The 20739-nt window shown below is 38.8% G+C and overlaps 1 protein-coding gene across 2 annotated transcripts in view; it reads left to right on the top strand.

The window, feature by feature from the left end:
- Cul5 (cullin 5) overlaps positions 1–16673 on the top strand; it is a 44886-nt gene extending 28213 nt beyond the window's left edge. For both annotated transcript variants that reach the window (XM_006972316.4, XM_076576284.1), the window contains 8 exons: positions 5035–5167; positions 5899–6030; positions 7298–7421; positions 7672–7847; positions 8483–8644; positions 9616–9734; positions 10352–10475; positions 13358–16673. In XM_006972316.4, coding sequence (XP_006972378.1) covers positions 5035–5167; positions 5899–6030; positions 7298–7421; positions 7672–7847; positions 8483–8644; positions 9616–9734; positions 10352–10475; positions 13358–13552 — 1165 coding nt within the window. In that variant the 3' untranslated portion in view covers positions 13553–16673. The remainder of the gene's footprint in view (positions 1–5034; positions 5168–5898; positions 6031–7297; positions 7422–7671; positions 7848–8482; positions 8645–9615; positions 9735–10351; positions 10476–13357) is intronic.
- The last annotated feature ends 4066 nt before the right edge of the window (positions 16674–20739 follow it).

The following is a 20739-nucleotide window of genomic DNA, read 5'->3' as shown; positions in this document are numbered from 1 at the left end:
AAAAACCCACATTCTTCTACCAGGATTAAAGGCATGTGCCATCACAGTTGGCTTAATCTTTGAATTTTAAGAAAGTTTGGCTACAGAGCCTCTTGATTCCAGCTCTGAAGTGCTGTGTTTGCTTACCTGGCTTGGGTTGGCTTTTGTTGTTGTTCATAGAATATTTGCTACCTGTTGCTATCAAAACTCTTTAATTTAGGATGTTTTTAAAGTCTCCTTTTACCAAAATGAATGAATGTTTAGGGAGTTGTAAATACATTTTGTTCTGAGTCTTTAGAATATCTGCCTGGTTTTCCTTTATTAGTTACTAAAAGTATTTTAGTATTTTGAAATAATGATATTAAAGGGGAAGTGAATTTCAATGTAAATTTTGCATTACCATTTTTAACATGTGATCTCCTTGGAAGAGCATTTGTCTACCAAATATGAGTAAACAAAAAGTGCATTGTAAAGAACTTCCAAAACTCTAGCAATGACAGAGACATCTGGCTGCCTGGACAGTCACCCAAAGTTCCTCTGCAGTGTTGGGACATCCATCTTCAGCCTACAGGCCTAGAGTATCAGGCAGACTTTTCAGTGAAACAAGAAATTTGAAAGATTGTCTTGCCTTGTATTGACAAAGTTCATCACTTTTTTCCGTGTCCTTCAGAATATCTGGCAGACTCTTCTGTGAAGCAGGAATTTTGAAGGACTGTCCTGCTTTGTTTTGGCAAAGTTTAAAAATCTTTTTTACTGTGTGTCCTGCATGTCTAGTCTGCACAGCACATTGTCAGTAGTCAAAGGCAAGAACAATTTCTTTGCCCAGTGGCTAGTCTTGCCACAATGAAAGGAATTTCTTCATTGCCCATCATCTCTGAAAGTAAATTGGTGCTTCCAGGAACAGATATGTCTCATTGTCATTATAAACTTCATGTTAACAAAACATTATAAATTCATATTCCGTAGGTCTTTGAAAGCTTGGAGACCATTTGTCTATTTAAAATATATCTCTATATGAACTGGAAAACATCTAACATCTTCAAATTTGATCATTATAAATGACTAACCACTAACTTATGTTTCCTCATTATCCTATATAGTTTATAGTAACAACTTTTAAAAACTAGAATTTTACCTTACATTTTTAAATACCATAAACAAGAATAGAAACATATACAATATGTTGTGTAGCATGAATTTTAAAAGGTCTTATTAATAAAAACAAACCTGAACCAGGTATTGGGGTGAATGCTGAATGATCAGAGAAACAGAGCAAGCCACAGCTTCCTCGCCTCACCAGTTCCTCAGCTGATCCTATTTCCTTAGACTGGAAGCCTAATAGATCTCAACTAACTGCTGCTCAAAAGCCTAAAAGCTTAACCAGCCAAAAGCTTCTAGTTTCTGGTCCTCACGCCTTATATACCTTTCTGCTTTCTGCCATCACTTGCTGGGATTAAAGGCATGAGTCACCATGCCTGGCTGTTTCCAGTGTGGATTTGAACTCACAGAAATCCAGGTGGATCTCTGCCTCCCAAGTGATAGGATTAAAGGTGTGAGTGCCATCATTTTCTGGCTTCTATGTCTGTCCATTGGCTGTTCTGTTCTCTGACCCCAGATAAGTTTATTAGGGTACACAATATTTTGGGGAACACAATATCACCACAGTGTTGTAACAAAAATAACCTTAAATTTTTATCAATATACAAAAATCCTTTAAGCAAAAGTAGAAACAGATACAGTGTAACAAAAATAACTTTAAATTTGTATCAATATAATATATTCACCTAAATGATAACAAACATCTATAACCCACCAAATAACCAAAATCCATCCACACCCCTCTTGGGAATGTGAACGATGTGTTCTCCAAACTGCTTCCTGCTGTCTGTGGATGAAGTATCTTTAGGGTCCCAGAGAAAAATTTTGATATAATGACCAAATCCTGGGAAGACCAGCAGTAACCTTTGCTGATATCACCTGTCAGGTTTTAGGACGTCTCACCTGATCACACTTGATCAGTATTAACCTGAAATGAATCCGCAGCCTTCTGTCTCCTGTGGAAACAAAAGCAAAAACTCTTCTCCAAAGCATTTTTGATTTCCATTTGACACATATTTTTTTTTACTCCTTTTTTAAAGTTAAGGCATTCCTAAACTATCTAGATTGGATCAATGTAGCAGTCCAGTTCACAATCCCATGTCTCTTAGCAGCTGTCTTGCTTCTCAACAGTCAAATAATTTAAAATCAACACAGTAACATACAGGATCCAGACTCCCTGTGTATTTCCCGTCTCTATGTGGCTTATTCTTTTTTATATTACTTTACTTCTCTCTTTAAAGACTTTACTATTTTTAAACTATTCATTTCTTTCTATGACTGTACCCTTTTTTTTCTTAAGCCTATGGACATTGTTAAACACAGTAACCTGTTTAGAGGCTTTTCCCTCTGGAACTCTTTTATGGCCTATCTTTTAGCCTTTTTGACCGCATGAGCAAAGTGTAAACTCCTAAGTAGCATGGACCTCTACCTTTGGGTTTGGTGACTTGCTCCTCCCACTTCTCAGATTGTGAAAACCAAGCTTGAAACTTGCTGCTGGTCAGAGATTGGTGCTGAGAACTACATTCAACCTTCCTAGAGCTCTCAAATGCTGATGCTTGTGCTGTGGCAAGTGTTCTTACTTAGTTTTTTGTTCTTACTTAATGTACTGTCTGCTCAAGGCCTTGCCAGCAGGCAGAAATGTTGGTTGTTTTTACTCTTTTGGGGGCCTGCCATCCAGCTCCCAAATAAATACACATGGAAACTTATTCTTAGCTTGGCTTGTTGCTAGCCAGCTTTTCTTAAATTACTCCATCTACCTTTTGCCTGCCTCTGGGCTTCTATCTTTCTCTCTTCCTGTATACCTTTTCTTTCCTTCTTAAACTCCATGTTTGGCTGTGTAGCTGGGTGGCTGGCCCTGGAGTCCTCTTCCTTTTCTGGCTGCTTCTCTTTTTTTCCCTTCCCAGATTTTCTCCTATATATTCTCTCTGCCTGTCAGCCCCACCTATCCTTTCTTCTGCCTTGCTATTGACTGTTCAGTTCTTTATTATATCATCAGGTGTTTTAGACAGGCACAGTAACACAGCTTCACAGAGTTAAACAAATGCAACATGAACAAAAGTAACACCTCTAAAAATAATATTCCCCAACAATGAGGCCCTGGGTTTGATCTCCAGTTCAGAAGGAAATAAACAGGTGAATTAGTAAGAAAATGCATATACCATGAAGGCAGAATAGGGAGGCTAGCTGGAGAAGAAAGAGAATCAGCAAGAGCAGGGATGAGGATGTATTCAAAGTGTCATGACAGATATGCACAAAATGTCAAAATGACGCCGATTTGTGGACCTGCAAGATAGTTAAGTTGGTAAAGAAAGGTGTTTGCTGCCGAGCCATTTCTGGGTTCAATCCATGAAGCTCACGTGATAGGTGAGTTAATTCCTGCAAAGTCTCCTCTCACTTTCACATACCCCCACACCCACCCACCCATAAAAATAAATGGATTCATTAAATAAGTAAAAGAAACACATTACTTTCTATACTAACTTTAATTTAAAAGGAGAATAAATTACAGGACAGTTGTGGTGCATGCCTTTAATCCCAGCACTAAGGAGGTAGAGACAGGTGGATCTCAGTGAGTTTGAGACCAGCCTGGTTTACAGAACCAGTTCCAAGACAGCCAGGGCTACACAGAAAACAACAACAACAAAACTCTTGTCGGTAAGTGAATTTATGCTTAATAAAATCTAAAAAGAAATGGAAACTTGGAATTTGGACTACTAATACCTTCACATCATCTTCTAGTAGTTCTAAGTATTGATACAGTTACCTATTAGAATCCTCTATAGTTTATATCTAAAAGTCAGAATTTCATAGACATTTTGGTGTGTTGTATGTTCCCTTTAATTTAATTTAAACTCCTGAGGCTACAGGATCTTGAGTTTGAGGCCAATCTGGACCTTATAGATCCTGTCTCAAAAATAATGAAAAAAAAAATAATAAAAAATAAATAATTTGAAAGGAAAAAAGCTTTATTGTATTTTGTCACTCCCTCATGGGAGGGAGGGTGTACAGCACCTACCATCATGGCAGTAGGAAACAGTGGAGCACTGACAGGAGTGGGCCAGGATACCCACGCCTGTCCAGCCTGCCGCCACTTCCTCCAGTGAGGCCACCTCCCAACAGTCTCTTCACAGTTTGGATTCCTAACAGAAGAGGCCAGAGACTAACCCTCACTGGAAACACCCTCACATACAAACCCTACTAAAACAGGTGCTCTCCTAAAACAGGGGTTTCTCTGTGAAATCACATTGGCAGTCAGGATTAATTTACCGCCCAGAGTAAAGCATCCAGGTTATATAGGACTCTCATGTGTGAGGAACAATGAAATGTCTGATGGTAGAGAAGAACTGAAGTAATCAGAAGGATGCTGGAAGAGCAGTTCTAATAGTGCAGAGCTACAGAAGCAGCCTTGGCAAAAGGATCGAATGAAACCCACAGACCCAGGAGTCTCCAGGGCCCCAGAGTTTCCCTGCTTTTTGAGAAGTCTTGTTGCCATAGGGCAAGAGCTTTTGATCACATTTGCTCAGAGTGACAGAACTGTCTGGCTTTCAATTGAAAACCAAAGAAGGGGCATTTCTGAGATGGTTTCTCTGTGTAGCCTTGGCTGGCCTGTAACTTCTTCTGTAGGCCAGGCTGGCCTGGAACTCACAGAGTTCAGCCTGCCTCTGCCTCCCAAGTGCTGGAATTAAAGGTGTGCACCACCACTACCTGGCTAACATTTTAAATGTAGTGGTAAACCAGTTAGAGGCTGATCCTTAGCACAGCTGCAGCATAGGCTGATACTTTGATTACAGTGATCAACTCTTCCCACTGCAGAGCAAAGAGTAAGCCCACTATTAACATGTGTCCTCTTGTTGGGTCTTCACTGAGCTCATTGCCAGCTCATCACCAGCGTTGTGGAGATGAAGAAAAATCATCTTAGAAGCAGATGCTCAGGCAGTCAATGCTTTTGTTTTCTAGAGTGGGGTTGAAAACTCAGCCTGAATCAAAGTGCCCTGAGTTGCTTGCCAATTACTGTGATATGTTATTAAGGAAAACACCATTAAGCAAAAAACTAACCTCTGAGGAAATTGAAGCAAAGCTTAAAGAAGTGGTAAGTACATTTTTATTTATTTATCTAGTTTTTTTTTTTTTTTTTTTTTTGGTTTTTCGAGACAGGGTTTCTCTGCATAGCTTTGCGCCTTTCCTGGAGCTCACTTGGTAGCCCAGGCTGGCCTCGAACTCACAGAGATCCGCCTGGCTCTGCCTCCCAAGTGCTGGAATTAAAGGCGTGCGCCACCACCGCCCGGCTTATTTATCTAGTTTTTGATCAGTAAAGATTTTCCTGTAGTAGATAAGGAGAAATAGTTGTATCTTCTCCAACAAATACCCATACAGATACAATAATTTTTTTAAAAAGTGCAGAGAAATAGTGAGAGGTTCTAGGTGCCAGATGTCAACCTCTAGCCTCCATATCATACACATGTGCACGCTACATAAAGAGAGATGTGTATTTATGTGTAAAAATTATTACAAAGTTTTACAGTGTCACACTTTCATAAGGTTAGTTTTACCTAAATTTTTTATTCAATAGCTTACTAAAAAAAATACATTTATTCCTCAGTGTATGCCTGTTCATGCCCTTTCCCAAGTGTGGGCTCTTACCCCTGTATAATGTTGGAGATTGAGGTGGGCCTTCACATGCTAGACAGGCACTAAACCGTTTTAGTTACATCTTCAATCTTGTGGTTTTTAAGAATGAGTCTCTCAGGCTTTTGGGGAGTATAGGAAGGTCTACATGACAGAAATGGCTGAAAATGTAAAGTAACTTTGTCTTCTGTGCAGCTCTTGGTACTTAAATATGTACAAAATAAGGATGTCTTTATGAGGTATCACAAAGCTCATCTTACCCGACGTCTCATATTGGACATCTCTGCTGACAGCGAGATTGAGGAGAACATGGTCGAGTGGCTACGAGTAAGTACAGCAGCTCCTTCACGCCTTTTGAGGGTGGGTGGAGGGCAGGCAGGCAAAAGAGAGAAAAGGATGGCTTGCAGGAGCCCTGCTTTCTCTACCTTGTGTATCCCAGGGATTGGACCAGATGACTAGGCTCATCACAAAGTACCCTTGCTTGATTGGCCATCTCATTTGCCTAAAAGTAGGGTGTTTTTTGTTTTTGTTGTTTTTTTTTAAACTTAAACTGCTTGTCTGTTTTATATATATCATGAATCAACTTTCATGGCAAAATAATATGTTATGGTATCATTGTTAATGTCAAGTAGATTCATTTTTAAGAATATATAATCAAATATATAAAATTAGGAGTGTCTAATGTGCTTTTTCTTAATAAATTTTAAGCCTGCTTTGTTTCTACTGTTGTACTTCCATTAATTCTAACTGAATTTAAGAAGTATCCAGGAAGAAATCACCAAATTTTTTTTTTTTTTTTTTTAACCATGTCTTTGCTACTAAATACTAAAATAAATTACAACCACTGTAATTTTATAAAAAGCTGGTTGTGGTAGTCCATGCCTGTGAATCAAGGAAATGGAGGCTTAGAGGATCATTACCCTAGCAAGGCCATCCTCCAGTAAATAGGGAGTTGATTCTTTCAGGTTAGTGACCAAACCCAGGTCCTGAGGATGCTGTGATTGAGCTGTACCACTGCTATCCTTCTTTTATCTTTGTCCTGATTTATGGATTGACCCGTTAAAGGTGTCAACTGGAGTTGAGCTTATTTTATTCACATTGCAGTAACTGAAATCCATGCATACTGGAATCTTACAAAGCAAAGACTACCTAAACTATCCTGTTTGTTTTCAAAGAATCAAATGTCACAGGTGTTACACTATATTCTAATAAAGAATTTTCTTATTAAGCATCTAAGATAGGGATGAAGCTCAGTGCTAGAGAACATTCTTACCGTGCAGTAGGCAGGCCTGGGTTCAATCCCCAGCAGCTCCAATAATAAACAAGATAATTTCCTAAGGTTTCTATTCCTGGAGCTGGAGAGAGAGAGTTCAACAGTTAAGAACAGCAGCTGCTCTTCCAGAAGGGCAGTTTTGATTTCCAGCACCCACAGGCAGCTCACAACTGTTAAGTGGGATTTGACACCCTGACAGACATACATTCAGGCAAAACACCAATGCACATTAAATTAAAAATAAAGATTTTTTTTTTAAGTTTTTTCCTTGTACTATATCAGATTACATAATTATTATTTCTCTGTCTTTGATTTTTGTAGGAAGTTGGTATGCCAGCAGATTATGTGAACAAGCTCGCTAGAATGTTTCAGGACATAAAAGTATCTGAAGACTTGAACCAAGCTTTTAAGGAAATGCATAAAAATAATAAGTTGGCATTACCAGGTATTATTTATAATTAAATGGAAGTATTTTTTAAGCTTAAAAATATCTTTTTCAGTTTTAATTTAAAGCAAATGTCAAAGATTTTTACAAAATCCATATTATAGCTATTTGTCAAAATAGAACACTAGGTCTGTGAATATTTATCTCAAAACAAAAGGACCCTTTTAACTAAAGCTTCATCCTTGTTTATTTTCTGTAAAATTTAACTTGCTGTCAAAATATTTATAATTTCTGATTTTCTTACCTGCAGCTGATTCAGTTAATATAAAGATTCTGAATGCTGGCGCCTGGTCTAGAAGCTCTGAGAAAGTCTTCGTCTCACTTCCTACTGAACTGGAGGATTTGATACCTGAGGTAGAAGAATTTTACAAAAAAAATCATAGTGGTAGAAAATTACACTGGCATCATCTCATGTCAAATGGAATTGTAAGTAGATGGGTTATCAATTTGGGTGCCGGTAGAGTTACCTAAGGGCTGGAGGGATGGTTCAGTGTTTAAGAACACTAATGCTTTTCCAGAAGACCTGGCTTCAATTCCCAGTGACTCACAACTGTCTTTGACTCCAGCCCCAGAGATCTGGTGCCCTCTTTTTTCCTACAGATACTGCACATATGTGGTGTATAGGCATAAATGCATGCAAAACATCCACACATGCAAAATAAAAGTAAAATTATTATAAAATTATTACAAAAAATAGTGGCTCTGTCCCTAGTTTTAGGGACAAGGTTTTCAAGTTTCAGTGAATACTTATCAAACCAATGATCTTGAATATAGAATCCAATATGATCCCCAACTCTGTTCTTCTGCAAAAAGGAAGGGAAAGGAGAAGGAGGTAAACATTTACCTCATCATTTCTACTTCAAGCACATTGGACAGAATGAAGTCACATGACCCCACTGAAACTGGGAGAGGCATTATAGGTCTGCTAAAATTATTACCTATAAGGAAGGAAGAATGGGTCTTGGAAGAAAAGTAGCAACCTGATTTTCCCCTTAGTATCTCATGTACATTTTACTAGATATACTACAGTAAGCTTCATAAAGCCCTGTTATCTATTACAGATAACATTTAAGAATGAAGTCGGTCAGTATGATTTGGAAGTAACCACATTTCAGTTGGCTGTGCTATTTGCATGGAACCAAAGGCCCAGAGAGAAAATCAGCTTTGAAAATCTAAAACTTGCAACGGAACTCCCTGATGCTGAACTTAGAAGGACTTTATGGGTTTGTTTTATCTTCTCTTTGATTTTGTTTTTAAAATAGTGTCATGTTACATGGTTGAGAATATGCGAATGGTTTGTAAAACTGGAATTTTGGTGCCTTGTATACATTAGGCATACATTCTACCCCTGAAACTCATATTTAAGCCACTATAAATTTTTTGGGTTTTTTTTGCAGTGGGGTGTGTGTAAGGGTATTGGAGACAGGGTTTGTCTTTGTAGCTTTGGCTGTCCTGGAACTTGCTTTGTAGACCAGGCTCTCCTTGAAGTCAGCCTGCCTCTGCCTCCCAAGTGCTGGGACCAAAGGCGTGTGCTACCACCCCACAGCCTTCTTTTTTTTTTTTTTTTCTTTCACTGTAAATTTTTTAATTCATGACGCTCTGAATATGACTTTTAACTAAAAAAGAAAAGAAAGAAAGAAAGAAAGAGAGAGAGAGAGAGAGAGAAAGAAAGAAAGAAAGAAAGAAAGAAAGAAAGAAAGAAAGAAAGAAAGAAAGAAAGAAAGAGAGAAGGAAAGGAAAGAGGCAAGTTACCAAAGTAGAGAAGGACCACAGAAAAAAGAGGGAGAGATTGAGCTGGTTTGTTTTTAGTTTTTGTGAACGTTTGTAAAGTGTGTTCATGATATTCTTGATTATAGTTGCATTTAGTGTTTACTCTGTTATTCAAATTCCAGAATAAACTGTTTCAATGGAGGACACTGCCTGAATACCACTGGCAGACAGTTTTACTCAGGTCCTGTATGATTGACCAGTCCTTGTTTCACTCCATGTAGTAAAAAACATTTATCGCTTTTTCAGAATCAACTCTTTTCTCTCCTTTTTATAATGCATTTACTTTGTCATGTGTATGGAGCTGTTACATAAAAGTTTAGATTATAAATTTGTCCAGAAGTCATTCTTGTCTGTACTATAGAGTTGATCCTAGCACTCCTTAGAATTTACTATGCTAATTGTGTTTTTTTTTTTTCCCTCACAGTCGTTAGTAGCTTTTCCTAAGCTCAAACGGCAAGTTTTGTTGTACGAACCTCAAGTCAACTCCCCCAAAGACTTCACAGAAGGGACCCTCTTCTCCGTGAACCAGGAGTTCAGCCTAATGTGAGGTTCATGTTGGTTGATTTAAATAAAAGTACCATGCTGTTGTGAAAACCAAAAAAAAAAAAAAAAAAGTACCATGCTGAATTTTAGTGCTTTGGTTTTATTAAAATAATCATTTGCCTCGTGTAATGTTAAAAAACGGTACCTGAATATTATCACTAGATTTGTATCATTTCATTTTTTTATTTAAAAAGTATTAGCGATTGAGTGGGTGGGATAGGACCGCCTTATCCAACAGGGCTATTTATCTGAAGACTTAGTCAGATACTGCTGAATAAAATTCTCTCATCTTTAATTATTATTGTTTTATGGAACTGTAATTTGTTGAGGAATGCAGTCACTGGTCAGCAGAGGCTATATCATATTTGAAGGAATTAAAGAGCTTTTTTAAATAATTGCTTGAAATAGTTTGTTGCCTCAGCTTTCCAAGTGCTGGGATTACAGGTAATTATCGATAGATGTCCTCATAACAAGCCTGAGGATGACTTAAGGGAAAACTGTATGTTGCGTTTGTTACTTACTCTTTTAAACAGCTCTGGATGTTAATGTTTAGAATAGTTCAAACTTCTGACATTTTGCTATAACAAGATGTTTAATGCTTTTTTTTTTTTTGGCAGAAAAAATGGAAAAGTTCAGAAAAGGGGAAAAATCAATTTGATTGGACGCTTGCAGCTTACTACAGAAAGAATGAGAGAAGAAGAAAATGAAGGGATAGTTCAGCTAAGAATATTAAGAACCCAGGTTTGTATAGGGAGAAAGAATATCTAAATTCTTAAACTCTGAAAAAATTTTTTTCAAAAGTTGGGCATGGTGGTACATTCTTTTAACCCCAGCCACTAAATTAAAAGCCATGTAAGTTATTTATTTGTAAATAAGAGCTGATGCTTATTTAACTAGAATTTTAAAATTAAATTAATCTAATCCCCCCTTCCCCCCCCCCCCCCAGACAGGGTTTCTCTGTGTTGTTTTGGTGTCTGTCCTGGATCTCGCTCTGTAGACCAGGCTGATCTCAAACTCACAGAGATTTGCCTGCCTCTGCCTCCTGAGCGCTGAGGTTAAAGGCATGTGCTACTGTTGCCCAGTGAACTAATTCTTTAGTGCTACCAGAAATGCCCTTAAGGTTTGGAGGCTTCCAGTAATTTCTGATTTATTCTTTGAACAGAGCCTTTGTTTTTAGTTATGTCTCCTTTTGATTGCCACTGAATACATGTATCTTAGCAACAGCTTAGAATTTGTAGACTTGAAGTATTTAAAATTGTATTTAATGTGCATTTAGGAATTTTATTTAGAACTAAGAAACATCTGATATTTATATTTTCCTTTTAAAAATGTGTTAAAATTAGGATGATGATGATTTCTGAACATGATAACACTTATCATTACTGGAATGTGAGACCACTCAGGAGGTAGAGATAGTTGACACCAAGGTGACAGCTTGCTCCATCCCGGTGACCCACATGGTAAAGGAGAGTAGTAATTCCCGGGAAAGTTGTCCTCTGACCTCCACAAAAAACCATGGCACACCTACACACAGAGACGACAAGAGAAAGTAAATACAATATAATAGGAAAAAATAGAGATGGTGAGGCGCTTAGTAAGTAAATGCAGTTGACAACGTGAGTTCAGTCCCAGGAATCTCCATGGTGGTCAGAGGAAACCAGCTTCCAGTTGTCTTCTGACCGCTGCCTGTACACTAGAGCATGTACTGTCCCATGGGCTCACCCATGGATACATGTAAGTTTTTTAAACTTTTAAAAGTTTATTGCAAATTGATTATTTTAATTTTAGTAAATCTTAACCCAAACTACTTTTTTGTCCTAATTTTACAAGTTTTATTTACTATTATTTAAAACTGTGGCCAGTGCAGTGCAATACAGTTTGAAGCATAAAGAAAGATTAAGATTCTTCATGATTCTTGTAGTCTTCACATTTCTGGAGGTACAGACACCCCCACCCCCAATAGTTTTGACATAAAGCCATCTTTATAATCTGAAGCCTGGTATCCTTTACTATTAGAAGCCTGGTGATCTGAGTTTGATCCCAGGAAGCAACTTAAAGATAAAAGGAGAGCCAGGAGTCAGTGGTCCACACCTGTAATCTCAGCACTCAGGAGCCGGAGGATTTTTGTGAGTTCAAGGTCTGTAAAATGAGTTCCAGGACAGTGATCTTTGTGAGTTCAAGGTCTATAAAATGAGTTCCAGACAGCCTGGGCTACATAGAGAAACCCTATCTCGAAAAACCAGGCAGGAGAAAAAAGATGAAAGGAGAGAACTGATTGTCCTCTGACTTCCACGTGCATGCTATGGCATGTGCTCATAAACACTTAGCATTTAATGTATGCACAATGATATGCCTCGAAACCTTGTTTAAAAATCTTTTTTTTTTTTTTTTTTTTTGGTTTTTCGAGACAGGGTTTCTCTGTGTAGCTTTGCGCCTTTCCTGGAACTCACTTGGTAGCCCAGGCTGGCCTCAAACTCACAGAGATCCGCCTGGCTCTGCCTCCCGAGTGCTGGGATTAAAGGCGTGCGCCACCACCGCCCGGCTTGTTTAAAAATCTTAAATGCCTGATAATGTAATATATTGCAGATTATCTAGTATCAGTGAAAAGACTGTCATACTGATGCGGGAAATTTTGTTCTGCTGAATAGTGCTAGGTTCTCAAGCTTACTTAGTTGGCAGTAAAATTCAGTATCAAATGTTGAATACATACAGTGGTCCATTAGTGTCCACAGGGAATTAGTTCAAGGATTCCTCCTCTTGCTCCACTATTCCTGCAGGTCCCAGAATCTCGTTGCTCCCATCTCTTAGATAAAATCTGTAGTAATTGAATATGCCCTACACATCTTCTCCCATATATTTTATATAATCTAGATCATAACATCTAATACAGTATAAATGCTGTATGGCTAGTTACAGAACAGCCAGGACTACACAGAGAAACCCTGTCTCGAAAAAGACGACCAAGACATATTGATAAATTGACTTTGGTAAAAAATGTTGATCCCTATAGAAACATTGAAACATTAAAAACAAGAATAAAACTAAAAACAGGATCTGTGGTAAACATTGTCACTTTGTTAGTCTAGTTAATAGACTAGTTAATTGTCTAGTTAATAGAGTGGTATTTCCTGATTTTTAAGACACACCTATGGTTCTCTTCTATTATACAAAGGAATATCTGAATATTAGAGGCAAATTTGTGTAAGGGAATTCTTGTATCTTTTTTATTTCATTTATTTACTTGTGTATATGTGTGTGTATATAGGTCAGAGCACTTGTAAGAACTTGTAAGAACTGATTCCACTTCCCACCATGTTGGTCCCAGGAGTAGATCTCAGGTCATCGTGCTTGCCAGCAAACAAGTGCCTTTACCCAGCGAGACATCTCACCAGCAATGCGTAGTGGTTCACAGCTGTCTGTAACTCCAGGTCCAGGGGATCCAATGCCCTTCCAGGCTGTCAGGCACCAGGCATTATTAATCTTTTTACTTTCAAAATCTTTGTAATAAGTGTAATGAAAAAAATGGTTGAGTAAAAGTCCAGGTGAAGTAGGAAAAGTTACTGACTTGCTTTACTCAAACAAGTGTAAAGTCGTAATGTATTTCATTTTTATTTTTCTTTTAGGAAGCCATCATACAAATAATGAAAATGAGAAAGAAAATTAGCAATGCTCAGCTGCAGACTGAATTAGTAGAAATTTTGAAAAACATGTTCTTACCACAGAAGAAAATGATAAAAGAGCAGATTGAATGGCTGATAGAGCACAAGTACATCAGGAGAGACGAGGCCGACATCAACACGTTCATATACATGGCCTAGCTGAGCGCCGGGCCACCGTCCGAGCACTGATTCTGGAGCACCTGGACAGAAAGTTGCCCTGGTTTGAGCTGGAGGAAGGTTTATTTGGACTTTGATTACATAAATATTAAACTCTCTGCCTTACCGTACAAACGACTATATTTTGCCAGTCACATTAGTTAGCATGATGGCATTCCCTTCATGTTGCACACTCTTTAACAGCATGCAGTTTTGTGGAGAAAATTGCATTCATGAAGAGCCCATTATGAACTTCAAAGTCAGTTGAATTCTTACCCACCAAGAGGGTAACATTTTGGGAGGGTGAGGGTGGGGTTTTTGTTGCTTCTTTTACCCCCCTTTCCTCTTTAAAGGAATATACTTGCACAAGGAAGGAAATTCAGATATTGCACTGAAAATGCTTTTATCTTTTTTTAAATGCAGTTAAAGCTAGAGGTAGCACTCTTAGCTTCTTTTGGCGAAAAGAATGAAGTTGTCAACACCATGTTGGGAAAGGGCAAGTGTATTGGAGAAGATGAGGCTGTCAAGTTGTTTGTTAAACACTGCTTTCAGTTTAATAACTGGATTGAAATGGTGACCTGAAAATGGTATTAAATATTTCCACCTTACAAATCCTGATTGTCATAAGCAGGGGACTGCTGTTTTAGTTGTTGGTTGTTAAATGATTAAGATTTGGGCTTTTCTTTCTTTCTAAGTCTTCTATGGTTGGAGAGCTTGTTTTGAAAATGTGAAGTTTATGATGAACGTTGCTTCCTTTGTTGACTTTATGGGTGTAGGTAAGTCATTGATTGCAGAATCTGAATTGCAAAGCAAACATGTTAAGTGTATTACTAATACACTTAAATTTGTTGAAAACAATGCAGAAATATGCTGATACAGTACAATGAGAGAATTGCTTTCTAAACCTGTAGCATAGAATTATTTGGTGTTTTGAAAGTGTTGTGATTAGGGATTTACCACCTCAGTTTTCTGGAAAGACATTCTCTGTTAAAAGGTAATTACCCCTCACCTAGGAGGATAAGAGATGAGATTGCAGCCTGAGACCCGAGAAGCACTCAGAGTTGTTAGTCTTAACGTGAGCAGTAACCTTGCCAAATATGTACATATATATTTATATATTTTAAAAATAAGCATTTTTAAAATGTTCAGAGGGCAACACTTACCTTGCTTCTCTCAGTTAATCCAGAGCGGTGTCTCAGGACTTCACGGTGCAGTGGGAAGTTAGACACTGAAGACTTGAGCAACTGAAGAGAGAATTATTCCCCATCAGGAAAAATGGCTCCATGTGGATTTTTACTCATTGTGGTGCACGTTTCAAGTGTTCTTGCAAATTATTTTATAACCTTTGATGTTAAGTAATATTTTGAAGTATGGTTTTGGAATTAGCAGAAAATGGAGAGTTGAGAAGCATCCAGTATTATATCACCACAGTGGGCTGTGGACCTGCCTGCAGCCTCAGCAGCTGTGAGCTCCTTCCTGGAATGAAGGGAAGTATGTGTCAGACGTTTATGGTTTTGCTAATTATAGTCAGATCTCTGTTGTGAACTTGATAGGAAGTTGGAAGTGCATGTGTGCTTCCCGTCCACCCTGCTGCTCTGAGGAGGCCGTGGCGAGAGCAGGTGTGCAGAGCGACTCAGTGCTCGCTGCTTCCATGATGTGGATGATAGCTGGCGTTGGTGCATCCAGAATTCAAGGAGATCATTTTATAATGACTGTGGCCCTTCTACTTAATAGTTTGGTGTTGGCAAATTTTTATGTCCCAATACCAGAATGCCAAAGGAGGAAACAATCAAGGGAGAAATTTTAGGCCATTTCTTAATGTTTAAGATTTGTCATTTTAAACCATAATTTTTTTTAGAACATCTTTGAAATTTCTAATCGCTTTGGTCATTTAAGAATGAGAGCTGTGATGTTTTGATTTATAAAGGCAAACTTAATGCACAGTGGGTAACAATAAATCCATAGCAAAGTTTTTTATTAAATTTTATAAATTTTTTAATAGTTAATTATGTCCTAATTGTATTTTGGGGAATGAACAGCAGTAAATACCACAGACTTAACAGTTTTCATCCTTTTTTTAAAATATATATACAAAAGTGTAACTACTTTTTGGTGTTTTTCAGAACTGTTTAGTTGACAAGGTGCCTATTGCCTATACCATTGTTGAGATTTTCTTTTAAGTATTTTATCAATAGATTTGCTAATTTAAAAAATTCTGAAACAGATTTTAACCAGGAGTTTTTTGAAGGTTCAGAACCACCATTAATGTTCCCTGTCTGACCTCTCTTCCCCTGCAGACCTTGCATTCTTGCTGTCTAAGCAGTGCCAAGCATTGCACAGGTAAGGGGAAGAAAAGCCCCACCTCCTACCCACCAACAAAGAGCCATTTTTAAATGAATAGTGTAGCAGGCTCAGAGTTTTGATTACTCCATCTAATAAATGGTAACCTGTTGCCATCTCATGGCCAGAGTAGGGAGACAAGAAACAGATTCACACAGTGGAAAATACTTGATGCTCACAGCTAGACAAATGTTAGACCATCATGGTTCTAATAATTTTATAAGGATCCTCAAATTCTGAAGTCGCCCAATTTTTACAATTATTGGAGGAGGTCCCTGGGTTTATCAACCTGTTCATTTAAATCTCTTGCTCTTAATTTGTGCATAAATATTAAAGTCTCCAAAAATGAAATGTTATTCTTATTTTTACTCTTCATTAAATGAAATATGTTATCATTAGCCCTACTCCAAGGGCAAATTTTTCAGACTCAATCTTGGAGGAATATTTGCTAGTTTACAGAAAGATTTGCTGTCATCAACTCAAGCTGGCTCTTCTGTTTTCATGTACATGACCGGGATGCTGTCACAGTTCTCTCAAGTCACAGATATGAATAAACCTTGTTAAGGGCGTTCCTGTCATCTACACTATGTGTGGTCTGGAGTTCCTCATGTCTGTACAGTTTTGAATGTGCACCACTACATACTGAGATGACACTGTACAGTTTTACACAGTAGCAGTTTCTGTATGCAGTAGGCTGAAATATTTTGATGAACTGCTTAATTTTTTGGATTTTATTTTTAAGTTGTATAATTTATTTTCTTGCAAAATAAAAGTGTAATATAAATGCTTTCATCCAGAAAATCTTGGTGTTCTACTATAAAAAGTTTTACAATAGTTAAGATTTTTGGCAAACTAGGAATAGTATCATGTGCCTTTAATCCCAGTGTTCCAGAGGCAGAGGCAGGCGTGGCTCTGAGTTCAAGATCAGCTTGGTGTACTCACAAGCTCTAGGCCAGTCAGGGCTACTGTCTTTAAAAATAATGAAAATGGTTTCTGTTGGCAATGCTGCTACTTGGGAGGATGAGGTAGCTGGTTGTTGAAGCCCAGAATTTCAAGACTAGCGTGGGCAGCATAGTGAGACTTTCTCAATGAAGAATGCTTAGTTATGTTTGGGGATATGTGGTAAATTGTAGCCACTGTAAGCACCAGAGATAAGACATGACAGTTGAGTGGATGAATACATGACTCCCTAATGGCTATAAAGCACCTTGACCTAGGACTTTCACTGAGATAGGGAGAGTGTAGGAGCAGTGACTTGGAATTGAAGTTAGAGAAAATCATAAGGTTCACCTGAGCCAAAACAAGATTAGTTAATTAAGCTTAAATATTAAGTTTTTTGCACAAGCCCTTTCCAGAACTCAAGCATTTTGTCCTAGTGAGCATTCTAATCCTAAACAAACCCCCACCACCGAGAAGACAGCTCCACAGTGAGCTAAATTGGAGGCAAACTTCCTTGTTAAGAGCACAATCATACTGACCGGAAGGAGCTTAGAGGCATGCAACATTCAGACAGCTGGATGGGCGTAGGATAGACATTTCTACTATGAAAGACAGGGTTTGCAAGGAATAAATACAGGTCACTGTCAGGTTTAAAACAGAAGGGCAGTATATAGTGGCCCCAAATCCCAGCACTTGGGAAGTGGGTCCAGGAGAACCATGAGCTCAGAGTCTTCCTAGTAATGTAGGGGGAGTTTGAATCCAGCTGGGGCTGTATGATACCTACCTCAGAACTAAAGAATTAGCAAGGTGGCTCAGTGGGTAAAGGCACTTCCTGTGAAGGTCGGTGATCCGTTTTCGTCCCCACAACCTGTGTAGCCGTGAGACAAGGAAACCCACCCCACAGAGGTGTCATGTGACTCCACAAAGGCACGGCATTATGTGTGGTCACAGAGTGACAACACAGACTGTTTGGAAAATGGAATTTATGGATAGAACACCTGTCCATTATTTGTAACACCTTTCCCCACAGAACAAAATCCTGGTAATATCTAGTGGGCTAGACTAAGAAATTAATCTGTTTTTGTGAGACAAGGTCTTTATAGACCTGGCTGTTCTAAAACTCACTATGTAGACGAGCTTGGCTTTGAACTCACCGAGATCTGCCCGTCTTCTGAGTCCTGGAATTAAATATGTGTGCCACCACACCTGGCTTAAATTTTTATTCACAAAATTTTGAGGGGCTTGTGGCTCACCAGTTAAGAACATTTGCTGCTTCTTCATAGGTCCTGGGTTTGATTCCCAGGTGATCTGGTTTCAAAGGTCCCCTTTCCCCCTACTGACCACCAGGCATTTGGTGGATAGATATACATGCAGGCAAAACAGTCATACACATGAAATTTTTTTTTTTTTGATCAGAGGTCTCAAATATTGGTGAACTTCAAAGTCTTAGAAAAATAGCAGTAACAAAATCATCAGAAAACTAGATCAGGGCAGAAATCAATGAAATTTCAATACAAGGGAGGCTGAGGTAGTACTGTCCTGCAAGTTCAAGACCAGCTTGGTCTACAGTGAGTCCAGGCCAACCAGGGCTACACAGTTAAAAAAAAAACAAACTTGTCTCAATAAAAGGATCAAAGGGGGGAAAAGCAAACAAAAACCTTACGTAAGTGGAAACAAGAACAAAGAATCAACACACTATTTCTTTGGTAGAAAAATGAACAGGAATGAACTCTCCAGCTGAATTACCCAAAAGGCCAAAAAAAAAAAAAAAAAAAATCAATAAAACTAGAGCTGAATTTTACAACAGACACCAGTGTCAGGATCACCTTGAAAGCCTATATGCCAGCAAATTAGAAAATCTTGAATTAGAAAATTTTATAGACTATGACCTACCAAAACTAAATGAAAAGGATGTAAACATAACAATGAGATTGAAGTAGTAAGGGAAATATTTTTTGAGACAAAAAACGGGCTTTGTAGACCAGTGTGACGTTGAACTCATAGAAATCCTTAAAGCCTACCCCTGCTTCCCAAGTGCTGCGCTTAAAGGTGTGCACCACATGCCTGGCTAAGGACAAACCAAGAGAGCCAGTATTCCAGAGCACCACAGATGGCTCAGTGCGTGAGGTAGCTTGCTATCGAGCCTGTAACCTGAGTTTGATCCCACAGTTGTGGAAGGAGAGAGCCAACTGCAGGTTTTCCTCCGATCTCTACATGTGTACTGTGCGACATTCATCTCTTCCCTGACAATAGTAACACCCCCCCCCCCAAAAAAAAAACCAACCAACCAACCAACCAACCAAGCGCACGACAAACAGGTTGGAGATGTAGCTTAGTTAGCAGAATATTTGCCTAGATAATGTGAAGATCATACATAGATTACATGAAGCTCTGGGTTCGATACCCTCCTGTATCTCCAACAATCCAACTATGCAGGTGAGAGGATTAGCAGTTCAAGGTCATCTTTGACTACCTAGCGGGTTTAAGACCATCCTGGCCCTACATGAGACTGCCTTAAAAAAAAAAAAAAAAAAAAGTGGGGATTATGGCTCAACTGTTAAGAATACTTGATGCTCTTACAAAGGACCTGGGTTCAGTTCCCAAAACATACCAGGCAGTTTACAACTGCCTATAACTTCAATTCCAAGGGGTTTGACGCCCTCTACTGTCCTCCTCAGGCACCTGCATGCACATGGTGCTTACACACAAATGCAGGAACATTACCCCCAAAAGAGCTGAGATGAATGACTCAGTGTACAAAGTGCTTGCTTCACAAGGAAGAGAATCGGGGTTTAGATCCTCAGCACCCATGTAAAAGTCAGGCATGGTGGCCCTTGATTGTATTCCCAGTTCTGTGGATGGAGTCTGGGGAGAAGGAGTGGAGACAAGCTCATTGGCCAGTCACTCTAGTGAGCTCCAGGTGCAAAGATAGACCCTGTCTTAAAAAAAAAAGGCACAACCAGGCAGTGGTGGCACTTACCTTTAATCCCAGCACTCTGGAGGAAGAGACAAAGGGATCTCTGTGAGTTCAAGGCCAGCCTGGGCTACAAAGCAAGTTCCAGGGCAGCCAGAGCTGTTACCAGAGAGACCCTGTCTCTAAAACAAACAAAAATAATGCAGAGAGCCACAGGAGTCACCTGAGTGACTCATGAGTGCATACAACTACATACACAAAACAGGTGGGCTTGAAGTAAATTGTTCAAGTTGTATGTTGCCATACTTTTATGGAAATTAACATAAAGAAAAATTAATGTTACAAGTAAGAAAGGTTTGCTATCCCCAGCTGAAGATTCAAAGTCTAGGCTAGGCTTAGTGGCACATGATTTTAATCCTAGCACTAGGGAGGAAAAGGCAGGCCTGGCCTGGATGGTGAATTACGGAACAGCCAGAGCTACATAGTGAGACCATGTCTAAAACGAAATCCAAAGCAAAACAAACTCCTAATGTCAGCAATGGGTTCCACAAATGTGAGAATATCATCTAACTAACATTAGTTCATGTGTGGAGGGTTTTTTGTTTGTTTTGCTTCAATTTGTTTCTGAGGTAGGTTCTCCGTTTGTAGTTCTGATTATTCTGCAACTTGCTATGTGGATCAGGCTGGTCTGGACCTACTCACCGACCCACCTGTCTCTCTCCCGAGTGTTTGCCACCACAACCAGCCTGCAGGGAGTTTTTGTGGAAGTTGACTTAATCTTATTATTCAATGAAGGTTAGATAGCAACATGCATTTTATTTCGCATCCTACAGAAAAGCAGCTTCAAATTTTTCTTAACGTAAGTAATTGGTTTATCTGTATTAACATTTACCAATATCCTTTGTCTGGGTAGACACAGTCACACCGTCAGGCGCAGCTAAATGAATGAAAAGTGTTATGCTTTACGGAAATGACAGGCGTCAAGAGGTCAAAAGCG

The sequence above is a fragment of the Peromyscus maniculatus genome, chromosome 7, assembly GCF_049852395.1.
Source record: "Peromyscus maniculatus bairdii isolate BWxNUB_F1_BW_parent chromosome 7, HU_Pman_BW_mat_3.1, whole genome shotgun sequence".
NCBI lineage: Eukaryota > Metazoa > Chordata > Mammalia > Rodentia > Cricetidae > Peromyscus > Peromyscus maniculatus.
Note: the sequence above shows the minus strand (reverse complement) of the source record. Positions and strands in the feature narration are given on the sequence as shown.